The sequence below is a fragment of the Sceloporus undulatus genome, chromosome 1 (genome assembly GCF_019175285.1).
Source record: "Sceloporus undulatus isolate JIND9_A2432 ecotype Alabama chromosome 1, SceUnd_v1.1, whole genome shotgun sequence".
In the NCBI taxonomy this organism is placed as follows: domain Eukaryota; kingdom Metazoa; phylum Chordata; class Lepidosauria; order Squamata; family Phrynosomatidae; genus Sceloporus; species Sceloporus undulatus.
The window spans coordinates 305,226,329-305,253,408 of NC_056522.1; the positions used below are offsets into that span (position 1 = coordinate 305,226,329).

Below are 27,080 nucleotides of genomic sequence, written 5' to 3' on the forward strand. Positions count from 1 at the left end.
TTCAGGGCCAAATCCTGAATGCTCCTGGGCCCGGTGCAGTAGTGGCTGCCAACTTCCTTATCAACATTGCAATGATTCTGCTAAGGACTATTTTTTTGACCATTAAAGGGGTTGCCCAAGGTATTAAATCCTTTCCCAAAACAGTTTCAGAACTTTGGATGGCATTTTTAAAGTCTGGACAACAGCCTAAAGCAGATTTCATCACACTATTGATAGGGGAACCACCAGCCAGTACTGGCCTTGCCTTTTCAGTAGGTTCTGGTATGCTACACTTTTGGGGCTGGGGGCTGGGAAGAGTATCCCAGATGTGATGCTTTGTTCATCATGGCTTTGAAACATGTCTGTTTAGGTCTGTGCTGAACTGGATTCAGACACTGTTACTTGGAAAGAGAGTAAAACTCATAGAATCATAGAATCGTAGAATTGGAAGAGACCACAAGGGCCATCCAGTCCAACCCCCTGCCATGCAGGAACTCTCAATCAAAGCATCCCTGGCAGATGGCCATCCAGCCTCTGTTTAAAGACCTACAGGGAAGGAGACTCCACTACACATCCATCTACTTACATCCTTAGACAGCTTTAAAAAGGCTGTTAAGACAGATCTCTTCCAGGAGGCCTTCCCAGAATAGAGAACCCGGCCTTAGAAAAACGTCTGGGAAAGATACTGCTGCTCCCACTGATTGTTTGTTGGTATGATGTTGTTGACCTTCTGGTCAGTTTTTAACTTGTATGTTTGTTTGTTGTTGTTTTTTGTTCTTTTTTTTTTTTAAATATTGCATTGGATTTAATACTTTTTTAAGGAGGGGAGAGTACCAGGGATTTTATATGTTTTGTATTTTTAACTTTGTTAGCCGCCTCGATTGTTCTCAGAGGGGTGGGATACAATTATTATTATTATTATTATTATTATTATTATTATTATTATTATTATTACACTCTGAGGAAGTGTGTTCTACTGTCGAACAGCCCTTACTGTCAGGAAGTTCCTCCTAATTTTGAGGTGGAATCTCTTTTCCTGTAGCTTGCATCCATTGTTCTGAGTCCTGTTCCCTGGAGCAGCAGAAAACAAGCTTGTTCACTCCTCAATATGACATCCCTTCAAATATTTAAACAGGGCTATAATATCACCTCTTAACCTTCTCTTCTCCAGGCTAAATATCCCCAGCTCCCTAAGTCGTTCCTCATAAGACATAGTTTCCAGACCCTTTACCATTTTAGTCGCCCTCCTTTGGACACGCTCTAGTTTCTCAACATCCTTTTTAAACTGTGGTGCACAGAACGGGACACAATATTCCAGGAGGAGGGAGGTTCCTTGGAAATGATCTCACTAGTATTTGAAAATGGCTTTTATGTTGCCTTTCCTGATAAACGAGAAAGTATTATACTCTGGAGATGCCCTCCCTCTCCACTTCCACCAAATGCTAGCCTGCTCTTCTACCTGCTGCAAAGGACAGCTGTTTGAGGTTTCACAGGACATTATCACACCAGAGGAATGTCTCCCAATTTTGAAAGAAAAGGAAGTGGGGCCAATTCAGAAATGAATGCAAGTACGTGGATGGTTATCACACCATAGAAGAACACAGTGCCCATCCCAAAGTCAAAGCAGTGCAAATGCAAAAGAAATTATCACACTAGTACGTACCCATCATAGTCTAGAATTCGAATTAGCATCCCTGCACATGTGCAGTGAGGGTGGAATCGGATCGTAACCTTTTTACATTTCTGGTAGGACTTGCTTCCAGTTCCAGTGGTTTTGCCTTGTTTCATGTTATTTGTTCGTCCATTACCCTTTATTTCACGTTATTTAGGCAATTCACCAATTCAAAACCAATCCAAAGCAACCTTATACTTGGTTTGAGCATTAGACTATGACTCTAGAAAGCAGGGATTGAATCCCACTGGGTGACCTGGTGCAAGTCACACTCTCTCAGCCTCTTCAGAAAATGGCGATGGCAAACCTCATCTGAATAAACCTGACAAGAAAACCTTGCGACAGGGTTGAGAGAGATAAAGAGAGATCCCTGGCCAATCCCTTCCCTCCAGTTGGAAAGGATGAGTATGCAAAGGGAAAGAGCTGGAAAGGGCTAAGAGGAGGAGGGCGGCAGTGTGTGCCTGTGTCATCCCCAAAACAGCTCCAGAGCTCTGGGAGGACCTTTGTGAGACTGAGAGAAAAGCCCCCCACACCCAGAGGGAGGGAAGAAAGGCGGACTTTGGTGCCAGTCTTTTAACTTTTGGGGGAGGCCAGAGCATCCCCCCCCCCGGGCAGCACAATCACCTTCACTTTTCCAGCCCCTTTGCTCTCAGAGGGAGCAGCCAGGGAGCACAGGAGAGATAATTGCAGCCAGTAAAGGAGCTTGGGAATTGTAGTCTGATTCGAAGGCAATCCAAGGGCGACCGAGACATGTGTTCCGTACCTGGCAAATTCAGATTGAACTCAACTTTGGAGTGGAACAGGATTTGTAAATTCTATATTGCCCTGAATTTACCCATCTCTCAGATGCCCCAGGATTGGGTTCGAATTGATTTAGGATTGCCTTTGATTACGTGTGATAACCTCTTCCCAAGAAACGTGAAACCCTATGATTGCACCCAGGATGACACTGCATTAACCTTCCAATTTCCCCCGTGTGATAATGTCCAAAGGGTGTTTCCTGATCAGCAGTTTTATTGTACGAGATGATGTATTCTACACTGCGGTGCAGTGTCTGTCTTTCTGTCCTTTATTTTTCTTGAAGCTGTGATACAGATTTTGAAACTTTTTCTAAATGCAAACTTTCACGTCTTTAGAGGTACGCAAATGGCAAAATTGAAGCTATTGTTCCATAATTTCCCCTAATGTCATGGTAGTAACCTATGGCATGTGTGCCCTCTCTGGCATGTGAAGCCATTTTGAAGGACGCATTGAGAGATGGGAGGGCAAGGTAGAGGAGGAACAGGCGTGTGCCTGTCCCTCCTCTTCTCCTGTCCTCCTGTGCCTTTAGCTACCTCTCCAGAGACAGCTCAAGGTCCGAGAGGGCTGGAGAGAGAGAAGAGGAACAGGCACATGCCTGTTTCTCCTCTCCCCGCCCCCCCCATCCTTCTGAGTCTTCAGCTGCTTCAGAAGATGGAAGTCCCACTCTCCAGTAGTCCCGTCCCACCCACCCCACCCGCCCCGGAAGTTCCACCCCCAGCACCAGGTAACACTTGGTCTCTAAAAGGTTTGCCATCCCTGTCTTAATGTATTTATTCTTCCCATTCCTCCCCTCTCTTTGGACATTGTTAGGTCCTAAATTTGTTATATGGCATACATTCATGATACAATATTTTACCATTCTTTTAGCAGAAGGTATGCTGGCTGTTATTCTCCTTTCCTGCCACCCCTCTTAGTACACTACCTTAAAATATAAGGTGGCAGGTAAATGCATGGATGCAGCTGTATGAAACAGTACAGTGGTACCTCGGGTTACGAAATTAATTCGTTCCGCCGCCGCTTTCGTAACCCGAAAAGCCTTCGTAAGCCGAAAACCCATAGGCGCTAATGGGGAAAAGCCGCGATTTCGTGTGAAATAGCGCCGAAAAGCACCAAAAATTTTTTCGTAACCCGAAAAAAACATTCGTAAGCCGGAACAGTTTTTTTAAATGGATTTTTTTCGTAACCCGAAAATTTCGTAACCCGCGCATTTCGTATCCCGAGGTACCACTGTAATGGCTTATGGGAGAGGGGAACGGTATGGGCTCCCTCCCTATTGCTACTCCTTGTCTGTATGGTGAATTTCTCTCAGAAGAGTTCTTGCCAGGGAGGTAACTCTCTCACCCAGCTCCAGTTAAAATTTAACTCTTTTATATTTCTTTTCTTTTTGGCAAGCTGTTATTTCTTAATGTTCAGACTGTATGTTCCAGTCCTTATGTAGCCAAAACAATGCACACAAAAGGTCTGAATTTGAAAAATCATTTCTTAGTACTGTACTGTATTCTCTTTCTATTTGTAGGCTCACCTTTTATCACAAGATTTGGGTTATCACAACAGTTATTTCTCTGGCCAATGTTAATAAGCCTTCAAGGTGCAACAGGACTCTGTGATTTCAGCACAACAGAACAATGTATTCACCCCTTTAGAAACAGGGCTTTATACATTTCTGTGTAGTGCAGCATAACATGTCTGCTAAATCACAGGGGTGAACTTCTGGGCAAAATTTGTATCTGTAACAGATGCTTATCACATTGCAAGCATTAACTGACTCTGCCAGTTTTTCTAACATTTTCTGTGTCTAAATTATCTGTGACCTCAGGATCAACATGCTGCTTCCAGAAATATCCTGTGTGTGTGTATGAATGAACCTGGTTATATTATACTCCAGGCACCTACATAAAGACTCAGGTTACAATAAAGCTGTTAATCTGAAAGATATCACTTTTGTTGTTTTGCTGGAACAGACCAATATGACTATACAAGAGGAAAGTATTAGCATAAACACAGGTATCTCAAAGTTAGCAAAAGTCTTTGGGGTGGATTAGGGAAGTGGTACAATGCTCACTGGGCATGGAATGCTGGGTGACTTGGAGGGAAATAATTTTGTAATAAAGGAAAACAGTGGGGTGTGGGAATGGAGTAGCAGGACTAGAACACTGAACAGGAGCCTGCCACGCTGCAATATTTGGCTTGTACTGACAGCTGTAGACTGCTCTGGCAGGAGGACATGCACAAAAGGCTTTAAGCAGGCTTGTGTGGCAACAGACAACTTGCCAGGAATGCAACTCGACTGGAGTTCTGGCTTTTGTCAGCAACAGCCAGCTTAGTTGATGCCCTGGGGTCATTGCTGAAATGTCAATAGCAGCAAGGTCATGCTTTTCTTGAGTTCAGATCTGCAGGTGGGTGACTGAGCTGTGCTGTACCTTGACATCCAATGTTCCTGGGGATAAGATCACCCCTCCTTTGTGAATGGAAAGAATGGGAAAAAAACTACTAAGTAGAACAGGTTCCTCTCATATTCCAGCCTGGATGGATCATCTTGAAAGTCTTATGGAACAATTTTGAGATCCTTTAGCATGCACTAGGAGGCTCCCTTTCTTCTGACCTCGCCATCCTGCTTTGAGGGACAAATTGGTAGGATTAAAGGCAGCACTCTTGACACTTCTTCTCTTTACCATGTTACATATATATGTTCCCATTTGACATTTTTGTTGTTGCCGTTTCTAACTTTCGGAGGGGAAGGTGGAACTGGTAGAAAAGAGCTTGTAGTGTAGAAGTTCTGAGTGGTTATGTTCTTATCTTATTCCTTCTTTTATAATCAGTTTCTAGTTGTAGAAATCTTCCTTTTAGCACAGATGAGCCAAGCTTTGACACAGATGTCTAGAGGTTTGTCCATATTTATTCCTCTTGCCCCAGAAATGTTTTGTGATTAGCTGGAGCAAAGCTGGATTATGGTTCTTCCATAATTGCCCGTTCCCATCTATGCAGTCTACTGATGATGGTTGAAGGCTGCCAGCTGGCATCTTTCTGCAGAACCTTGTTGGACTGCAGAGTGTTTGCAGTCTGCTTGCCAAGACTGGCTCTATGCCATAGGTTTTTCTGCCATATGAATGTTGTATGATTTGTAGTTTTATCTGATTCAATTTCCAGGCCTTACTCCCCTGCTCTTTAATCTATATGTTGATCATAGAATGCTGGCTTCCTGATTCTTTACTAAAAGTGTTGATCATACATAAATGGCCTGATACCAGGCTTTGTTGATGGAAGTTGCAGTTCAACAACATTTGGAGAGCCACATGTTTCTCCATATCCCTGTCTTGCGCTTTCTGCTGCAAGCATGGAAATTCATTTTGTGCTGTAAAACCAGAGGTCTGAGGCACATGAGAGAATGGGGCCTATGATCTGGGTCAATAAGCCTGCCTCTCTAAAATGTCATACTGCTCATGAAAGCTTGGAAATTTGAATGCTCTTCTGCAAACTGTATATACTCATGTGTATATGGTGGCTCAGTGGTTAAATGCCTGTACTGCAGCCATTCACTCAAAACCACGAGGTTGCGAGTTCAAGACCAGCAAAAGGGCCCAAGCTCGACTCAGGCTTGCATCCTTCCGAGGTCGCTAAAATGAGTACCCAGACTGTTGGGGGCAAATTAGCTTACTTGCTGTTCACCGCTATGATCTTTGGAATACTGGTATATAAATAAAACAAATTATTATTATTATTAAGTCTAGAAATTGTAATTAAAAAATTGATTAAAAAAAACCTGGGCCGGCTTACCTATAGGTCAGTGTAAGTACTGTACTTTAACACATACACACACACACACACACACACACACACACACACACACGAGCCATCCCCTTTCTCTGAATAGAGCGGTAAAAGGTGAGAGCTTAGTCCATCCTGGGAGCACTAAAAAGAAATATGGATCCCCTCTACTCTTTCATCCATACAGCCTTTAGGATAAGCACAGATATATATGCCTGCCAGAATTTTCTAAGTTCTTTGGCATCATTTCCCTTTGCATCATCCTTTACATCCTTTGTTACATGCCCCTAAGTTTTACCCTTGACTTATCCACGGGTCATATCAAAATCCATACTTTTGCCCCCCCCCCAACTCACCCTTGATATATACATGAGGTTGACTTATAGTCAATTATACATTATATGGTAGATAAAAGGGCTAAGATGAAAGCTAGCTGAGAACATTTCTTCCTAGTTTTCCTTTCATTTTTTTAAGGTGGAGGGATTTTATATTTTTATTTGAAACAAGTTCCAGTTATACTGCCCTCCACATTTAGTTTGGACTGATAAAACTCATGTAAGTTTATCAGTTTTGTATGCTTAGACACCTGTCTTCTGAATAATTCTTTTCAATTAGATCTCCATAATTACAGCCTTGCTTTTGAATTTTCGAAGTTGTTATGTAGCAACTCAGCCCTTGCATATTCACTTTAGGTCCTACTAAGTTAATGCATGCTTGACTGCATGCTCAAAGGTGCTCCTCCCCCCCCCCCCCCGATTTTTTTGAATCCATGGTGACAAAGCCAAAAAAACCTTATACAAACAAATGATGTCTGTAAACTATTCTGACTATTTGAACTAGATTGTGTTCGATTCTGTCAGGCTTCATCCTGCGTAGCTCATCCTGCGTAGCTCATATTCTGTGAATAAAGTAAGGCATGGGAAACTAATGACTTTTCAAATGGACTTTGACTCCCAGAAGCCCCAGATAACATAAGTCAGTTGTATGGAATTATAGGAATTAAAGTCCAGAACATCTGGAAGGCCATAGATTCTCCACATGCTAATCGGCAGCCAGTGAAGTTATTTTAGTACAGGTGTTATATGGTCAGACCTGGAAGTACCAGTGACCAGTCTGGCTGCCATATTTTGAATCAGTTGAAGCTTCCAAACTTGGCACAAGGGTAGCCCCATGTAGAGCGCATTACAGAAACCAAGATGAGAGGTTACCAGTGCATGTACCACTGCTTCAAGATCCCTTCGGCCCAGGCAAGGTTGCAGCTGGCGTATCAACCAAAGTTGATAGCAAGCACTCGTAGCCGTTGCATCCACTTCAGATGACAACTGTAGGGAGTACTTCCAGGAGTACTCCCAAGCTGCAAACTTCGTCCTTTAGGGGAAGTGTGACCCTGTCCAGGACTGGTTGACAAATTTTCTTGCCTGAGCCAAGGGTTCCTATCGCTAGTACCTCCGTTTTCTCTGGATTCAGCCTGAGTTTGGCCCATTACAGACGGGCATGAAAGTACGCTTCCGCACCGTCCTAACCCTAGCACACGCTCTGCGCACACAAAATGGTGGCGGACGTTCCACACAGCCGCCGCCATCGATACATGACAACCGTGCTGCCTCCAAACGAGGCGGTGCGGTTGTGACGTATTGGGGTTGCGGCAGGGCGCCTAGGGCGCCCTTTCCGCAACCCCGGAAGGAGCTCCATTTCGGAGCTCCTTCCTGGTTTGGTCCGCTGGGCGCAGCCTTCAGATGGCTGCGCCCATCGGACCAAAGGAGAAAGGGGCCAAACGGCCCCTTTCTCCTTCTCCTCACCGCCGCGGGGTGTCCTTGGGGCTTGAAGCCACAAGGACACCCCATTCCAGGCTGCGGGGAAGGGGCCTTTTGCCACTTCCCCGCAGCCCGGAAAGTGGCGGATCGGGGCTTCAGCAGCTGCCGCTCTGGCCGCTGAGGCCCTGATCCGGCAGAGAAAGGTGCGCCTACAGGCCGCCCCAAAGGGGCGGTCTTTAACGCGCCTTTGTTTTCCCTCATCCTGCCCATTACTGACACTAGGCAGGCATTCAGAGGAGAGATGCCATCTTTAGTCACTGCTACAGTCAGAGACATAGAGAACCATACTTGTGTGTCATCAGTGTACTGATAACACTGCACCCCATGTCTCCGAATGATCTCTCCCAGCGGCTTCATGTAAATGTTAAACAGCATGGGGGACAGGATGGTGCCAGCATTCTGCTTCCTAAATAAGAAAAGTTATTGGTGAAGGAGAACATCTTGGGTTTCCCCCCCTTTTCCAGAGGTATCTGTCTGAATCTGTTACAGATGGTTCTGTACTAAAGGGAATTTGTAAATCAGTGATGGGGGAGAGGTGTTTGCTAATCTACAAGTGGGCCACTTTTTAAAATCTTTGTACAAATGTGCAGATCATAACTCTCTCCATTCTTGGTTTTTAACCTGTGATTCCTTCCAGTATATTTGTCCTAGATAGGGCCAGACAGGTTCACTTTTTCACAGTTCATACTCAAAAGTGTCTCTTGATCCAGCATGGGGTGAGGTATATATAGAAATACTTAAGACACAAGAATAGGAAATCAGAGAAGACTCTGATTTATTGTAGTTCATCAGCTTACTGTCATTTTATTGCTGCATCTCTTGCCGGTGTCTTTTTTTAGACAGTTGGAACAAAGTGATGTACAAGTACATAATATGAAATTCACATATGTATGTAACCAAAGTAACCAAAACTTGTTTTTCCAGATCTTGGGTGCTGTGATCCTTGGCTTTGGAATATGGATTTTGGTTGACAAAAGCAGCTTCATTTCAGTTCTGCGTAAGACAACTTTTCTCATTTTCCTGCTGTTATTTTAATTTGTAGCATTCCCTGTAAGAAAGGGAAAGCCACATTGTTCTTATTAAACTGCAAAAGGAAGTAGATCTGAACACATGACCATTTTCTGATTTTGGTCTCAAACATAGGTGGCCTCCTGTTAGGTTTAGATTAGCCTTTTATAGCTAATCAGCTTTTTTCTTTTCTTTTCTTTTTTTCTTCTTTGTTGCTTGTGAGGCTGTATGAGGTCAAACTGACAGCAGTAGCCTCAAAAAGTTCTCTGCTCTATGGTACCTTTGGTGACTTCAGTAAAAGCCTGAGAACAAATGTGAAGGAGAAGAATCTGGCAATCATAAGGCTTTTTTTAAAAAAAATAACTTCCCTGTCCCCTGTGCTATTTCTTTTCATGCCTACATTTCTTCTCAGACTCACTCCTCTCTCAGAAGGAAATAGTAGGAAAAAAGGGTGTGTGTGAACCAAAAGGGGGTGTTAAAACAAGCTGTTCCCCCTCTTTAGTGTGTGCAGCCAATTTTAGACTGCAGAAATAGTTGAGGGTTTGATTTGTGACCTGGATTTCCCCCTGTGGTCTGGAACAAGAATGTAAGGCTGCATGAGCTGAACATCTCAAAAGCATTTACCCCTCTTGCCCACAGAGCTGCTGATCTGGCTGCCAAGGGCTTTGGGGCCTTCACTGTGTGATTCCTTTTTATTCCTATCCTCCCCCTTTGCATGTGGAGGTTTCTGCTTCCTTTCTTGTATTTTCCAGATGGAACCTTTTCTCAGCTCTCATGATTTCTCCTATTCCCTGCACCACTTTTTCTTTGGTAACCTTAAGAATAAAGTCTAGGAAGGAACTTTTACACAGCTGAGCATTTCAGTTCGCTACCAGAGAGACCTTCCTTCTTCCCTCCCTCCCTCTCTTGTGCTTATCTGGCTTTCTTCCCAGAAAAGGGAAGGAAAAAAAGATGGTGCAAAGGGGAGTGGAAGTCATTTGCTAAGAGGATCTGTGAAGCTTTCTTGGAAAGCCAGGATGCATAGGCTGAATCAAGGCCCTGCTTTTCTGCTATAATTTTGTGAAGGCTTAACTTTCATCATGGATGGGCAACAATCTTTTCACACTACACAGTTACAGGATTATGATTCCACTTCAACTGCTATGGCTACTTTGGGATCCTAGGGCTTGTAGGCAAGGAACTAGAGCTCTCTCACTAAGATTTCTAAATACTCTTCTCTGAACTGTGGATCCCAGGAAATCATAGGATGTTGCCATGACATTTAAAGTGGAATCATTGTGTAGTATGAAAGACCCTTGGTCCCTTCAGATGTTTCACATGCAGCTTGAATCAGCCCAAGACTGCATGGTTCGTGGTCAGGGACTATGGAGTTTATCACACACGAGGGCTCCCATCATGCTCCTGTCGCCCAAATGTCACTAATCTGCGACAGGATCCTCCTGGTGGGATTGTGCCTGGCACTATTAAAGGGGAACACTTCTGTTTTCATCATGGAAGCGTTCTTGTAATTGTTAGGAAAGGGGCTCTTTTTAAACAACGATTTGATCTGTTATTAAAAAAGGGCCCTTTTTCTAACAATTACACTGACGCTTCCATGACGAAAATGGAAGCGTAGCACCATGAGCAATCCCACTAGGAGGCTCCTGTTGCAGTTTGGTGACGTTTGGGCAACAGGAGCATGACGGGAGCCCTCGCGTGTGATAAACTCCTATGGGAAATATTGTACAAAAGATATGGTGGGAATCTGGTTGCTTGGCCCTGGCATAAAGTCAGTGATACGAGGTTAGTCACATCAGGTCATCTGGACCAATGATGCTCAAAGTGGTGGTCTAAGGACCAGTGCCAATCAGCTAGCTATCAACAGCCAGTATACAGAAAATCTCCAGGAAAAAAAAAGAAATCATTGTAGTCAGTGGGCACAAATATGGCACATGGAGAGGAGGATCCTCTGTTGGTCCCCCCACATCATACAGTTTAAGAAGTGCTGATCTGATCTACTCCAGATAGGCAAACTTTGAACTGACTCTAGGGCAGAGGTGCATAACGTGACCCCACAGCTGTTGGACATAGCCAATATAGCCAGTGTTGAAGGCTAATAGGAATTATAAGCTGCCCAGTTGTGCTCTAGATAGCACTAGTTAGAATACTGTTGAAGCTGCTCTAATATTCAGCTTTCCTAGATCTTCTTTCAAATGGCTTGCCTTGTGTTAAAAGTAGTTTAATAGAGTCCTTTTGGGATGTTTCAGGTTTTTACAGCTTCCCTGGTAACTGCCATTGCAAGAAGCTCCAGCAGAGCCATTTGCCTGAGGCCAAGCAAATAGCATGGCTTGGTCACCCCTACTCGGAACCTGTATGTTGACAACATTCCTTGCGGTGTGGGGGTGCTGTTATATTTCTGATTCTTCTTCGTGGTCTCTGCGAATCACACAAATGGGTTTATTCTGCGCCTGCACAGCAATCCTCGGAAACTTCTAGAATCTCTAGGCAGAAAGCAATGTATCTTTCTGCAACTTTTTGGCGGTAACTCCGCCCACCCATATATAAGGCCCCTGGTGGCCCGTTCCTCTTCAGTTCCTTCATTCCGCCGCGCTAAGCAGCTCGAGGAACTTCGCTAGCAATTGCTTGCTCCTGTATATTGAATCTCTGGCATTTTGACCTTCGGACTTTCACTGACCATTCTCTTGGACTTTCCCTCGGCTTGACGACTTTCTCTGATTTCGGCTTGACTTCGGACTGGTAACGACCCCTCTTACCATACCTCTTTCAAGCAATGCACTAAGTGCGGGGTGAAAATCCCCAAGGCCGATGGCCACGACAAATGTGTCCTCTGCCTGGGAGAGGCTCACGTTCAGGGCACTTGTGCCCACTGCAAGGCCATGTCCGCCCAAGCCCTCAAGAATAGGGACCGGACTCTCAAGGCCGCCCTCTATGAGAGGGTTCTCAGCCAGCCTGGCGGCTCCGGAACCTCTGGGGAAGCGGATGCCCCCAAAGCCCCCAAGAGAAAGGGGGAGAAATGCTCCGACCGGGACAAGAAGCGGGCTCGCTCGACCTCCCCGCCAGCCAAGAGCCGCCGCAAGGGGCCCCCAAGCACGGTCTCAGTGCCTCCGCCTGAGTCGAGGCCAGTACCGTCGACATCGCCTGTTCCTGAGCCGGTGAAGACCCCGACACCGTCTCTACTGGCCCTCTCCCGTACGGTGCCGCTCGAGCCCAGAGTCCTCCTCACCAGTCACCTCTCTGTACCGGCGGATAGCCTACAGATTGTGAACGTGGACTCTGAATCGGAGGGAGAGCTTCAAGACTCCTATGCTCCATTCTCCCTTCAGAGGCCGAGGTCAAGATCCCCCTCGCCCTTGCCAACCAGACGACCACGCTCTGCCTCACGGGACCGGGCCACACTAGGTACCGAAGCCGACGAGGCTCTGGCTGCACACCATCGCCCCCCCTGCAGATCACGATCGGGACCTCTTCCAGGCATTCCCAGATCTCGTCCACGATCAGCGCACGGGACAGTATCTCATCCCGGTTGACCCGTCCCGCCTTCGCCAGGACCTCCGTGCCCACCTTCATAGCCGTCGTCCGGATGATGACACCTCCCACCGGGACGACCCCGGGACATCCGACCCTCTCTTCAGACGGCGGAGCCCATCCCCCTCGAGGTCCGGCTCGGGCTCTCCTCGTTCCGCATCTCCCGTCTCGGATGAGGATACCCCGTTTGTGCCTCAGGGCCCCTCGGTCCCTTCGCCCACGGATGACGTCAGGGCCTTTGCCGACAGGGTCATACGGATGGCTGATGCCCTCAAGCTGGAAGTCGCCCATCCGGAGGACGATGCTCTCGACCCGGTGGAAAGGAGGATCCACGGCTCTGCTCCGGCCCCACCAGCCCTGGCCTACCTCCCGTCCCTGGAGAAGATCGCCAAGCGCTCTTGGGACGCCCCAGCCACTATCCTGTCCACTTTGCGCAGGATCGAGAACCTGTATCGGGTCACTCCATCCGCCCCGTCCTGGCTGTTGAACCATCCCAAGCTGAATTCAGCTATTGTTGAAGGGGCCCAGTCCACCTTCGCCCCCAAAGCCTCGTCCTCGCCCGTAGACAAGGACAGTAAGAAGCTGGACGCCTTGGCGAAGAAATTCTACGCTTCGGCTGCTCTAGATCTCAAGATCGCGAACTACGCGGCTTGCATGGGGGCCTACACTCCAGTCCCTGGTGGAGAAGATGGATCCCACCATTGCTGACTTGCCCAAGGACAGGAGGCGTATGATGGCGGCTCTCAGGAACGAGATCCACCTGATGGCGGGACAACAGATCATCTCTGCCAGGCACTCCACGGATTGTGCATCCAAAATCCTCTCTGGCTCCATAGCTCTCCACCGCTATGCGTGGCTCTGGTCTTCAGATCTTACCCCTCAGGCAAAGGCGGCTATTGAAGACATGCCCTTTGACAACTCGGGCCTCTTCAATAGGGACACGGACGAGAAGCTTAGCTTCAGGTACCGGATGAAGACCGCGGCTAGGAAGCACGGTATGTCCTCCGTACCGTCCAAATCTCCTCGCCAGAGGTATCCCGGCCAGCGCCCCTGGCACTCAGGAGGCCAGTACCGTTTTCAGCCCCAGGACCGTCCTTACCACCAGGACAGTAACCCCCAGGGCCGATCCTCGCAGTCGCCTGTTCCCCCACCGGATAGGCGTCAGTCTTCCCAACCCAAATACCAACAAGGGTATAGGAAGAAGGATGGCCGGGGCAAGAAGAGGTTCTGATGTGTTCCTGCGCACCTCGTCACCTCCAATAGGCTGAGCCCCTTCTTCACCACCTGGGCCGCCATTACTTCGGACTCTTGGGCACTTAACATCGTCCGAAGGGGTTATGCCCTAGAGTTCTCTGAGCTCCCGCTAACCGGAGCTTTTGTTTCAACCGTCCCCTCGGACACCCTTCTCGACAAAGTGCGCACCCTCTTAGACAAAGGCGCCATTGAACCTGTCTCCCCTTCTGACTTCAACCGGTGCTTTTTTTCCAGGTACTTCACTGTACCGAAGAAGGACTCTGGCCTCAGACCCATAATGGATCTTCGAGCCCTTAATAACTTTATTGTTTATAAAAAATTTAGGATGGTAACTCTTGCTTCTATCTTACCACTCCTATAGGAAGGCTACTGGTTCGTGACGCTAGACTTGAAAGACGCTTACTTTCACATAGCGATCCTGGAGGACCACCGCAGGTTCCTCGCCTTCGCTGTTGGACACCAGGCGTACCAGTACAAGGTCCTTCCCTTTGGCCTTTCCACAGCTCCAAGAGTCTTCACGAAGTGCATGGCACCCGTGGTGGCTTACCTACGTCAGAAGGGAATCACAGTCTTCCCGTACCTGGACGACTGGCTCTTCGCAGCATCCTCAAAGGACGGCCTGCTCGAGCAGCTGGAATTTGCCCTATCCCTGCTACAAGCACTAGGACTACAGGTCAACTTCGACAAGTCCAACCTGACTCCTACCAAGCGAATAGACTTCATAGGATCAACACTGGACTCTGTACAGATGAGGGCGTACCTTCCAGAGACAAGGTTCCATGCCCTCTGTACATCTCTGCAGCCTTGCCATCGCCGAAGACGTCTTCAGGCCCGTGCAGTTCAAATCGCCATGGGGCACCTGGCCTCCACCACTTTCGTCACACCGTGGGCCAGACTGCACCTCAGGCCCATTCAATCTTGGTTCCTCTCCGTGTTCGACCCCGTCCGAGACACGGCTACCAAATTGCTCACCATCCCCAGGACGGTACAGAGGTCCTTACGTTGGTGGCTCCGATCCGACAACGTCTGTGTGGGGATGCCATTCTACCCCCTCAGCCAGACCTCTCCCTGACTACGGACGCCTCCCTGCAAGGATGGGGCGCCCACACATTGGACCTTACAATAAAGGACAGATGGTCACCGGCAGAAGCTGCTCTCCACATCAACGTATTGGAGATGCTCGCCGTAGAGAAAGCACTCAGAGCCTTTCAGGCGGTCCTCGCGGACAAGGTGGTGCTCCTCCTCACCGACAACACCACCGTCATGTACTACCTCAACAAACAAGGCGGTACGAAGTCGAGGACTCTGCTATCAATCACCATCTCCATTTGGGAATGGTGCATAGACCACAAGATCCTGCTACAATGCATCCACCTGCCCGGCGACCAGAACGACCTGGCAGACCGTCTCAGCAGGTCATCATCCATCTGCCACGAGTGGAGACTGCATCCAGAGGTGGTTTCCTGACTCTTCAGTCGCTGGGGAACCCCCCTCCTCGACCTGTTTGCCTCCCAGCTGAACACTCATACCGTGAGATTTTGCTCACGGTACAGAGACCCAAGATCAGAAGGAGATGCCTTCCAGTTCAAATGGACCCAAGGCCTCCTGTACGCCTTTCCTCCGTTCCCTCTGATCACAAGGGTCTTCTCGAAAATGTTGGCCGACCACACGGACGCAATCCTGGTAACGCCGTGGTGGCCCAGACAGCCCTGGTTCGCTCCGCTCCTACAGTGGGCGCAGGACCATCTCCGCCTCGAGCACCGGCCCGATCTGCTCTCGCTCCACGACGGGCTAATTCACCATCCTGAGATACAATCCCTCCCATTGGTAGCATGGAGGATCCGATCCTGAGGACACTTCCATCCAGTGTTCAGGACATTATCAAGGCAGCACAGAGACCATCCACACAGAGGTCCTATGCCTACAAATGGGATAGGTTCTTAACCTTTCTGCAAGCAAGGGACATTCCACCATCCCGTGTCTTCATCCCTGTAGTTATGCACTTTCTCATGACCTTAGCGGACGCAGGTCTCTCCTTGAGTTCTATCAAATGCTACCTGTCCGCCATTTCATCTCACTACCTGTTTCACGACAAGCCCTCTCTCTTTGGGGATCCTCTCGTAAAGAGGTTCCTTAAGGGATTTAACAATTTGCACCCACCGATTCTCGACCCTACACCACAGTAGATACCGTCCTGGCACAGTTGGTGTCCAAGCCCTTTGAACTCTTAGCTACCACGGATCTGAGACTCCTGACTTGGAAGACGGCCTTCCTGGTAGCTATAACGTCAGCCCGCCAAGCTGGTGAACTGTGTGCTCTGAGGATGGACCAACCCTTCCTCCGTTTCCATAAGGACAAGGTGGTTCTCCGTACAGACATTACTTTCTTGCCGAAGGTAGTGTCTGCTTTCCACATCAACCAGGACATTGTTTTGCCGACTCTGGCTCCTAATCCGACCACAGACTCTGAGCGTCAGCTTCATGCCCTGGATGTCCGCAGGGCGCTGGCGTTCTATCTGGACAGGACATCTGCTTCCAGGCGTTCGGAGAGACTTTTTGTGTGCTGCTCCGAAGCCAAGAAGGGGCTGCCGGTGTCACTGCAGAGGTTTTCCAAGTGGGTGGTCAGTACCATACACCTCTGCTACGAACTGGCTAGAAAGCCTCTACCAGGTTGGGTTAGGGCCCATGCAACTAGGGCGGTAGCTGCATCCTCAGCCTTTTTGACAGGGATTCCCCTTGAGGATGTGTGCAAGGCAGCTGTCTGGTCCCAGCCATTGACATTCATTAGACATTACAGGCTGGATGCAAGGGCCAGGCATGATGCAGCTTTTGGGAGGGCAGTGTTACTCTCTGCCATGCATTAGACCTGTTGCACTGTTAATAAATAACACAGTTGTTTGGTTTACATACTTTATTGATTATGTCATTTATTGCTTATTGACACTCCCTCCTCCACTGACTATAGCTTGCTAGTCTAAACCCATTTGTGTGATTTGCAGAGACCACGAAGAAGAAGAACAGGTTGCTCACCTGTAACTGTGTTTCTTCGAGTGGTCATCTGCGAATTCACACAAACCTGCCCATCCATCCCCTCAGTGTTTGCTCATTTGACAACGCTTGTTGCCGCGCTGATTAGCGGCTCATTTGGAACTGAAGAGGAGCGGGCCACCAGGGGCCTTATATATGGGTGGGCGGAGTTACCGCCAAAAAGTTGCAGAAAGATACATTGCTTTCTGCCTAGAGGTTCTAGAAGTTTCCGAGGATTGTTGCGCAGGCGCAGAATAAACCCATTTGTGTGAATTCGCAGATGACCACTCGAAGAAACACAGTTACAGGTGAGCAACCTGTTCATATCTAGGAAGGCCCTCTCCTTCCTTTACATCCTCACTATGCCTATAATAGTTGCATGTTCAACCTTTGCAGTTCAGTGACCTTGCAAAAAATCCTAAGTTCCATCATAGCTGATGCATGTAACAGAATTCAGCTGTTCTTGAACCAGAATTCCTGATGATGATGATATTTTTATATCCTGCTTTTTTTTTTCTCAGTTTGGGATTGAAAGTGGCTTACAACAGATAAAACATGCAATTAAAATTCACCAAATAAAAAAGTGAAAAGTTGTTCAAACTATCAAAAAATTAAAACCAGTTAAAATGGATTTTTAAAAGAAAAAAATGGGCATAGAATTCTTAACTCCCTTCTTAAAGCAAATAACTTGTAACTGAAACATTTTGCTTTCCTGGGAATTACTGAGTGGGCAAAATAACGTGAAGGGATTTGTCTTAACTTCAGTAATTTCTCTTTGTTTTCTCAGAGACTTCATCATATTCATTAAAGGTTGGGGCGTACATTCTCATCGGAGTTGGGGCTGTCACAATGCTGATGGGTTTCTTGGGTTGTGTTGGAGCAGTCAATGAGATTCGATGTCTCTTGGGGCTGGTAAGTAATATAAATAGTGCTGACTTAAATGATTTTCTTCTTCTTACTTCTGCTGCCTAATGGTTCTTCTTGGCTGGCCAGAGAGTAAGGCATGTAGAAACACCTTTGAGTGGATTAGCAGGTGATAAATAGAGTAGATTACTTTTCGTAGATAGATTAGATTACAAGTGTTAGACGGATAGATTAGGATGGGGCTGAGAGGTGTATGGTCCTACATGTGATCAGCCCCAGACATAAGTCAGTGTTGAGAAATTATAAAAGCTATATTTCAACAACATATGGGGGGGGCACATATTTTCACCCTTTGCCTTTGGGACTCTGGTAAAACAATTACATACCATATATACTAAACTTCATCTGTAAGTCAAGAACAGTTTTTTGAGGCTGAAATTATGTATTTTGATATGACACATGGATAAGTTGAAGTTAAAACTTAAGGGCATGTAACAAAGGGTGTAGGGGATGAAGCAGAGGAAAACAATGCCAAACAACTTACCAAATCCCAGCAGGCAGTACTGTTTGTGCTCACCCTAAAGGCTGGATGGATGAGGAGGGAACTACAGTAAATGTAGTGTGATGTATGTGGGAGATGACCAGATACATGCAGGGCTAAGAAAACACACACATGACAAAAAGGATGAAGAGGCAAAGTAAAGAAAATGGAGACTGTGTTAACAGTGATGTGATAATTTAAATTTAATATAATACCTTTGCCTAGTTTTAACCCAGAAAAGGGTGACAGACATACACGTCTTATTCAAATCCTTCAAAACCTGATTCCTCTTGGCATTCCTTTGAGGGGAAGCGCATTCCTGTCCAGGCATTCAAAAAGTTGAGAGGGGGCGCAGAGGCAGGGGGGGGGGGGGGGGGGGGAGTCGGTGATTCTTTCACATGGTCATGGGGCAGACTGAGCTTTGAGTCTCACCTTTCTCTACTCAGAGAAAGGAATGGTCCCCCCTTTTTGTGTGTGTAAGAGTTACATTACAGTACTTACATTGACCCATGGATAAGTTGATCCAGGTTTTGGGGATCAGTTTATTTACTAAAAGTTCTAGACTAGACATCAGTATATACATTTATCCTTGGCTCTTTGAATACCTGCTACTTGGTACTCCCATCTTGGTGCTCCCATCTTCAAAAGGTAAACTGTGGAGAAAGCCTTTTTGGTTGTAACGCTTAGGGAGGGGAATAATTTCACAAGGGTGATATGCTTGGTTTCTCCAAGCATTATGGTACTAGGTAAGGCCCTGTTATAAATGCATCTGGTTAGCTGCCTGTCTGATTTGACTCTCATGTTGATGCTTTATATTTGAATTAAATAAGCTTTATGTTTTTCTAGTTGCTGTCTGGGATTATTTTTTAAAAAAAGAAATTTAAGAAATGAAAATTACTGTTTGCATATTCTATTCACATGACAAGTAGCCTTTTTGTATGTGCTGTGGGGCACCTTTGCCAAAGGAGGGATGAGTTCCAATGTCAGTGGTCTTTTGTGTGTGTTTCCAAGCTTGGCAATTCCACTTCCTCTGTCTTGTGCAATGGGAGAGATTATTATTATTATTATTATTATTATTATTATTATTATTATTTATTTATTTATTTATATAGTGCTGTAGATTTGCACAGCGCTGTACATACAAACAATAAAATAGATATGAGTATACCTGCCCATGGCGTACAATCTCAGAAAAGTAGCATAATACATATAAATAATACATAACAATACAGGAAAGGGCTCAGTAAAACCGGCAACAAATTAAAAATTGCAAATAATAGTCACGCAATGCCTGGGAACGCTCCTCTGAACAGGATGGTCTTCAACTCAGTTTTGAAACTAGTTAAAGAAGTGATGACTCGTGTTTGTGAGGGAAGGAGGTTCCAGGTGTGAGGGGCAGCAAGTGAAAATGGACGAATCCGGCACAGGGCAGAGAAAATCCTGGGCTGAGACAGCAGACATTGACTACCAGAATGGAGGGCCTGAGCAAGAAGGTGAGGAGAAAGAAGGTCTGATAAATAAGGAGGGGCCAGCCCATGGAGGGCTTTAAAAGTCAACGACAGGAGCTTATACTGAATACGGAATGGGGGATATCATAGTCTAGTGAGGGAAGATCCTGAAATATGCAGCTATTAATGCTAAGCAGGTTAGGAAGGGTCAGCAGATACTCTTGCGTTGCCTCCAACATTTTCAGATTGTCTGCGTAAATCTCTTCTTTGTGCTTGTTGAAATGCTTGATGGAAACCAGCTTAGCAGAGTCTGTGCTCTCTACATTCCATGAGCAGGGAAAAATAGGGGATATTGGTGAAGATATTTTGGCTCCCAAAGAGAAAGTGAAATGGCTTCAAACCTCAGCTTCTAACCAGCTATGCAAGCCCACACCCATTCATACTGGAATCTGATTTTGGTTCTTGGAACAGGCCTCAGTTTGGTTCAGACCAGCTTCTTGACTTACCTTGGGAACCTAAAATAGCTATAATGTTTATTTTATAATAAATACATAATATTGGGAAACATAGTGACCTGTTCAGAGTAGATAGCCCCTGCCCATTGCAGACAAGTAGGCCCAGCTGATTTTGTGCTTCCTGTTTTTAAAAAAAAATGAAATAAGGTTTGTTTAGGCACGTGTACCATCAACTGAGTGTTCAGTATGGGTTGCTGTCAGTGGTCAGGCATCAGCAGCAGTTGACTGAGTCAGGCAAGATGACTAGCTGCTATCTGCTGTTACAAGTGAGATGTAACACCCAGTGCAAACCTGTATAACAGAATTGAATATACACAGTTGAATGAGATTATACCATTCCTCCCCACAAGCACTGTGATTGGATGGAAGACAAGAGCTCTGAATGAGCAAAGTCCAGAGCTCCACCTCATTTATCATCTCTCCATAGTACTTTCATGGTAAGATGTTAGAGACACATTGGTTTTTTAAATTACTCTTTCTTTTTCATCTAGATCTTTCTAAGTCATTTCAAACTGCCTGATCCTTTGCAGGTCCAAATTAGGCTGACCCAACCCACTTTAAATCTAATCTGAATAGCCCAGTTCAGTCTGTATTTATCTTAAGCAGCTACATAGTCCTATTTCTAATTCCATAAAACAGAAGCATGCAAACACAAACACATCCTGGAAGATATGTATTTGTGGTGTGATGTCTGCAGAAACGAGTGTGCCAAATGTTAGTAAAAAAATCTGATTTCTTTTTTAGTACTTCACTTGCCTGTTGTTGATCCTGATAGCCCAGGTAGCTGCTGGCCTGCTCATCTACTTCCAGCGGAATGCAGTAAGTGATACTCTTTTCTCCATCTGCTCCTGGTTATGTTCAGATAGCACTTACAAAGTTATTTTACCATGTGCTACTGGTTCTGAGACAGAGCTCAGATTCCTGTCCCACTCTGAGCAAGTTCTTAAAAGTCATTTTTTATATGCAGTTTAAATGCCACTGTTGGTCACTGTTCCTTTCAAAATGATCCTGTGACATCAGTTCTACCCTTCCTGCACAGTATCATGAAGTCAAGATATAGTTATCTTGTCGTACAATGATGTGTCAAACTAGATAATGAATTTAGCTTGTGTTAAGAAGACACGCTCCTTTGAATGATAAAGAATTCTGTTTGTAACATCATATGACATATAATGTGTCCTTTGTTTTGTAATGGGTCGTTAGACGATAAACATGTGCTTAATTTGCAGGGGTGATTCTTGAGGTACGTATCTTCTAGAAAATCCTAGACTTACTTCACATAATAGGAAGTTCTGTTGAATTTAATGGTCTTTACTTCTGAATGGATATGTGTAGGATTGCACTGTAAGCCTGCAGTCTTCTTCATGGTTAACATGTAAGCATGGTCTGTGCTGTGTGCTGTGTGCCTTCAAGTTGTTACATACTTATGGCGACTCTAAAGCAAATCTATCATGTTTTTTTTCTTGGCAGGAATAGTTCAGAGGAAGTTTGTCGTTGCCTTTCCTGAGGCTGAGTGCATGTGACTTGCCCAAAGTCTCCTAGTGGGTTTCTTGGCTGACCAGGGAATTGAACCCTGATCTCCAGAGTCATAGAACTTTATCACACCGGTCTTCAGGGCCGTTCTGAGAACGGCCCGGCAGGAAACTGAACGAGTGGGGGACGGATTTTACCACACACACTAGTCCCTCACTCGTTCCGTTCCCCCTCTCTTCCGTGCCCATTCCATCCCAGAGGGAACACTTTTTGAGAACTGTTCTGAACAGTTCTCAAAAATTTACCTGTCTGGAACGGACTTGTGTGTGCGGTAAAATCCGTCCCCCACTTGTTCCGCACTCGTTCCTGCTCCTTCCGTTCCGTTCTCAGAAAGGACCCAGAAGGAGCAATGTGATAAACTTCATAGTCTCAGGTCACTATGCCACACTGACTCCTGTTAAACTAAAAAGAAGAGTAGGCTAGAGATTTCTGAATAAAGCATTTTAACCACTTCCTTCCCTCATTATGCAAAAGATATTCTCAAGGTTGAACTGCTCCAACTGGATAGTTTGTATTTTCTGGATTCTGTCCTTGGAAAACCTCTTGTCCTAATCCTATTTTGGCTTTTCAGCCTACTACCTAAAAGTTGCATTTCTATAACAATGAAATTTCTAAATGAGGAGTAGAATGTGCTATTTGTAGTCCCCTCGCAGGCAGACAAGAAATAAGGAACGAGGTAGAATAGTCTTCCCCGACCCATCACCCCCCAAGTTTGTAGGGCTACAACTCCATTATCTCCAGCTAACATCACATGGTGACCCCCATACCTGGAGGGCAGCAGGCTAGGGTGTGGATGGGAGGAGAATGTGTTTTGTACCACAGGTCAGTGGCTATTGTATTTTTTTCAAAGTAATTAAAAAAGTAAATTTGAGAGGCTGCTGTCTATAGATTTTGTAAGACAAGAAAATCATTGGTTCTCTGAGTGACTTGGATTTCATATCCCAGAAGCTCCAGTCAGTATGGTTAATGATGAGGAATTGTGGGAAGTGTAGACTAAAACTTCAAAAAAAACACAAACATCCCTCAGACCTGCTGCAAGCTTAGTCAGGTATATCTTCTTGATACTAGTGAGAGCAAAAGTGACTTATAATAAGGGGGTAACTTAAAAGATAACAAAGGTGTACTAAATTTGATGGGTGGAAAATAGCAGATACTGTACTACTTCTAAAGACCTGCTAATTTATGATGGCCAGGGCAGGACTAGTGTGTATGGGTAGAAGGGTTATTTTGTCTGACATTTTAAGCCCTGTGTACATCAGCCATTAAGACTGGCATGGGGGCGGGATCGGGGTATAGTGTCCTCATGACACACGCCCCCAGGGTGCTCTTACACCACACACTGCACCACACGGCATCATGGCGTTGCTCTGGCACTGTGTCCATATTACGCAGCACAGAAGGAGCGCTGCATAGCTGCAGCAATTTATGCCCTTGAAAGGCCAGAGTGGGGCCACAGCGTGAGGTTGCCATGGCCTCAATCCATTACAAAAAGGGGCGGCATCCCACTGCCCCTTAGGAGCTGTATGTACAACCCCTTAGTTCCTGGTCTGTGACTCCCAGAGATCCAGTGATGGGTGCGGACAGGGAGATGAACTACTTTGCCAGTAGGCTGGTGCAACGTGGCTGGAGAGATCTTTCCAGTGAACAAGGAAGCATTGGGTTCAAGGCAACCTCTGTTCTTCTCCCCCTTGTTTCAGAGTCTACAACTGGCATATAGTTAAGGGGTTTTCCATGGGCAGGACTGGGGCTTCCAACATGGATATCTCACACCCCCATTGGCAGAGCTCCTCACCTCCAATCCTCTGCCCAATCCAGATCTCCTGCAGATGGCTGCCTGAAGAGATCTGGGTTAATCTGTCAGCCTCCTTTGTTTTTAAAGCATGTTGTTCTGTGACACAGCAATAGATTTTCTTAAGTGTAAAGTAACTCTTTTACTACTGCTGCTTATCTTTGAGAGCTTTTCCCCCCGTGTGCCTCAAGTGCAGTAGGTCTTAAGAACTTCTGTGATCGCATTCACCTCCATTCTCCTTTTCATTTTAGCTTGTCATATTTTCCTCCATGTGATAAAGATGGAGGCCCCTATGTGCATATGTTGCTGCAGGGTTGCTCTAGCAACAAGGGTCAATTGAGAAGCCTTGTTTTTCTTCTCCTGCATATAGTAGGGAAGCAACTCTGGAAACATCACAGAACTCCTCTTAGCACAAAAAAAAGTCTGGCACACCAATCTGTTCTCCCCACATGTTTCTAAATGATGGTGATGGGCTCACTTCCAGGTAAAAATGTGTCTGCTGCAAGAGAGAGGAGAGTCCTCCTCCTCAGCCCCCTCTCTTCCACTGGTCTGAGTCACAGCATTCCATTGCTCAGTGTGTTAATATGGGGGAAAGGCAATGTTCCCTTAGTTTGTGCCATAATTAAATTCTGGCTTTCATATATAGTCTTTATTACAGATTTTATACTTGTAGTTTTTTTTAACTTTCCACCCATGAGACTTGTCTTTAAAATGCCATACCTTCCAAATATGATCCACCAGTCGATAAACCTGGTGAATTGTAGAGTTCTCTGCAGGGTTCCTATAATACTTCAACTCTCTTTTGAATTTAAACCCTCTTTGCACTTAATCCCCACATTTGAGGATTATCTCCACTTTATAATCTTAAACTGGCATTTGAACCCAGGCCCTTCCACTCAAAGCCCAACACTTGTTATCTCAAATGCTCAACAGCTCAAGCTTGAAATAGGCTAGTGGAAATGAATTTGGTATGACCATGCCCTGTGAAATACTGTTTGATGAGACTCTAAATTCTCCTCACATATATATATATATACACATATAGATGCCCCCTGTTTGGACAGAAGAGCATCCACAGTAGAAAATATTGCTGTGTCTATGTTGTTCTGCCTCATCCCATCTCCAGATTCTCAAAGATCATGCCTCATAGATTTTTTTGTACTCAAGACTAAGCTACACAATGTATCTTTGCTTTATAATGTGTCAAAATGCAAACCCAGATAACACCACCAGTTTTAGGTGTGGCTAATTAGTAATTTGGATCACAGTAGGCTGCAGATGACCCTGGGCAACTCACACTCTCTCAGCATCAGGGAAAGACAATTGCAAACCTCAGCTGAACAAATCTTGCTTAAAAAAAACCATGATAGGTTCACCTTACGGTCGCCATAAGTTGGAACTGACTTGAAGGCACACCACAACAAGGCATAAATGTGTGTGTGTGTACTGTTTAGCTCTTCTCAAAGCAAGCTGCAGAAAATAGATTTTTCTCAGAGCTGTAGGATGGAATGAAAGGGTTAGGGTCTCCCTACACATCTGCTCTGATGCCAATAATTATCAGACTCACCTCAAGCAAGTGCTATTTGTTTTTTGTTTTGTTTTGTTTTTTAAAAAACAGCATGTTAGATCTAGTGTAATGTAACTCAAAATGCATTGTATAGTTTGTTCCTTGTATTTGTACACCGTTCTGCAGAATTTAGCTCTGTGTGCTTCTTGCTCTTTGTGGATACTAGCTTTTTGACCCTGGTAAAAGAAGCAGAAATAGAAAGAGGTAGACAGAAGTTCTTGAAAATTGACTTGTAGTCTAGTGAACTAATTCTAAACGGAAACCCTGGCCTCTGTGTCACTTTCCATAACGCATACGCTCTCATCAAGGGGAAATTGTGAAACTTTTCACTGCTCCTGTCTGACTTTACAGTTGGGGCTGTGAGACGGTAACCCAGACATTTATGTTATACACAGCTTAGGAGGCAAGCTTGCATTTGGTTGGCTAGAAATTTTCTAGGTTTGTAAAGTTCAGTGGTCATCCTCCACATACTAATTAACGTGAACTAGGAAAAAGAAAGTATACAAAGAGATCTTGTAGCACCTTTAAGACTAACTGTGCGGAATAAGTTATAGCATAAGCTTTTGTAGACTTGGTCTACTTTGGCCAGCATTTTCTGAAATTTCTACCTATTAGAAGTATCCTTTAGAACAGGAATGGGGAAACATAACTGAATTGAGGGACAGATCTTCTCCATAGCCTAGATGATCTCAGATTCAGCACTATATCCTCAAATGCCAGTGACTCGGAGAGGAGGGTCAGTTCAATAGGTGGTGGCAGCTTAGTTTATTTAAGGTGGTCTCAAGGGGTCTCATTCAGTTGAGTAAGAAGCAGGAGGGGGATACAGAGACCCATCACAGCTCTTCCTTGTTGTTGTATGTTACAGTATTAGGACCAGAAATTACTGCTCCACTCTAACAGTTAGGTTTCTTCTTTCTCCCGCACCACCCTTTTTTTTTTAAAGCTTGTGGTCTGATTTCTTTGCTCTACTTCCTTCAGATCCACATTGCCAGTACTTTCTTTTCAGAACTACCCAGCACCCTGCTGGTAAAAATGCAAAATCCTGAGGTACCATGGTTCCAACCCTGTATAAAGCCTGAGTAAATTCCTAATGTATGGGAGGAAATGTGACCCCATGGGGGTGGGCGGAGAGGAAATGTGCAGGTACAGAGTTCATACGCACAACACAACGTAACTTCATTGTTTGGTGGAAGGCTTGTTCTCTTTTTAAGGAGAACTATAAGGTTTCTAGATGTACACAATTACACTTGGATTTATTTTGAGCCAAGTTCTTTGCACTAGGTGTATGTTTGTGTGTATACAAAAAAGTTAACAACTAGAAATACACTATAGTAGCCAGTACATAAGGGATGTACAGTAGTTGGAGTGTTTTGTATTGGCAGAGGAAGCAAGTGCATCTGTGGTAGTGCTTAATTAAAGGAGACAGGACTCCATCCATTTGGAAATCCTGTCACCTGTCCACACAGGAAAAGCATCTGAATGTGAAAGAGGGAAAAAGGCTTTAGTTAAGTAGAAAAGGCAGTCTGTTGTGGTTCATTACACTATTCTAGTTCATACCTTTCATGATTCAGCCTTAACAACTAAAAACAGAGTTGGGGGCTACATGCTGGTGAACCCCAGCACAAATTAGCCTCTGGTCAGGCACACCTAGACAAGCATACTGAGCATTATATTTCAAACTGGGGTGAGGGGCACCATTTGCCACTGATATTTTTGAAAAGAGCTGGGTTTGCTGGATTTGAGTCTAGCCTGCAAAAAAAGTTGTTTTCGCTTCCTACCACTCAGCAAAGGAGAATAAAAGCCCACTGGCTCATTGCCTTCTATGACTTGTGACAAAGGCAGCCAAGACCAATTGTGTTAGCTGCAGGAACCAGGTCAAGTTGCTTTTCTTCTCATCCCTCTCTCCCTCATTGGAGAGGAGGCGTAGTTGGCCATGCAAACTGAGTACCAGGAGGGCTAGATGTCAGCTGTGATGGTGA

At 45.5% G+C, this 27,080-nt stretch overlaps 1 protein-coding gene across 2 annotated transcripts in view; it reads left to right on the forward strand.

The window, feature by feature from the left end:
* Positions 1 to 27,080, forward strand: part of CD82 (CD82 molecule) — a 104,345-nt gene that overhangs the window by 63,928 nt on the left and 13,337 nt on the right. For both annotated transcript variants that reach the window (XM_042438554.1, XM_042438563.1), the window contains 3 exons: positions 8,956 to 9,028; positions 17,632 to 17,756; positions 20,957 to 21,031. In XM_042438554.1, the coding sequence (XP_042294488.1) occupies positions 8,956 to 9,028; positions 17,632 to 17,756; positions 20,957 to 21,031 (273 nt within the window). The remainder of the gene's footprint in view (positions 1 to 8,955; positions 9,029 to 17,631; positions 17,757 to 20,956; positions 21,032 to 27,080) is intronic.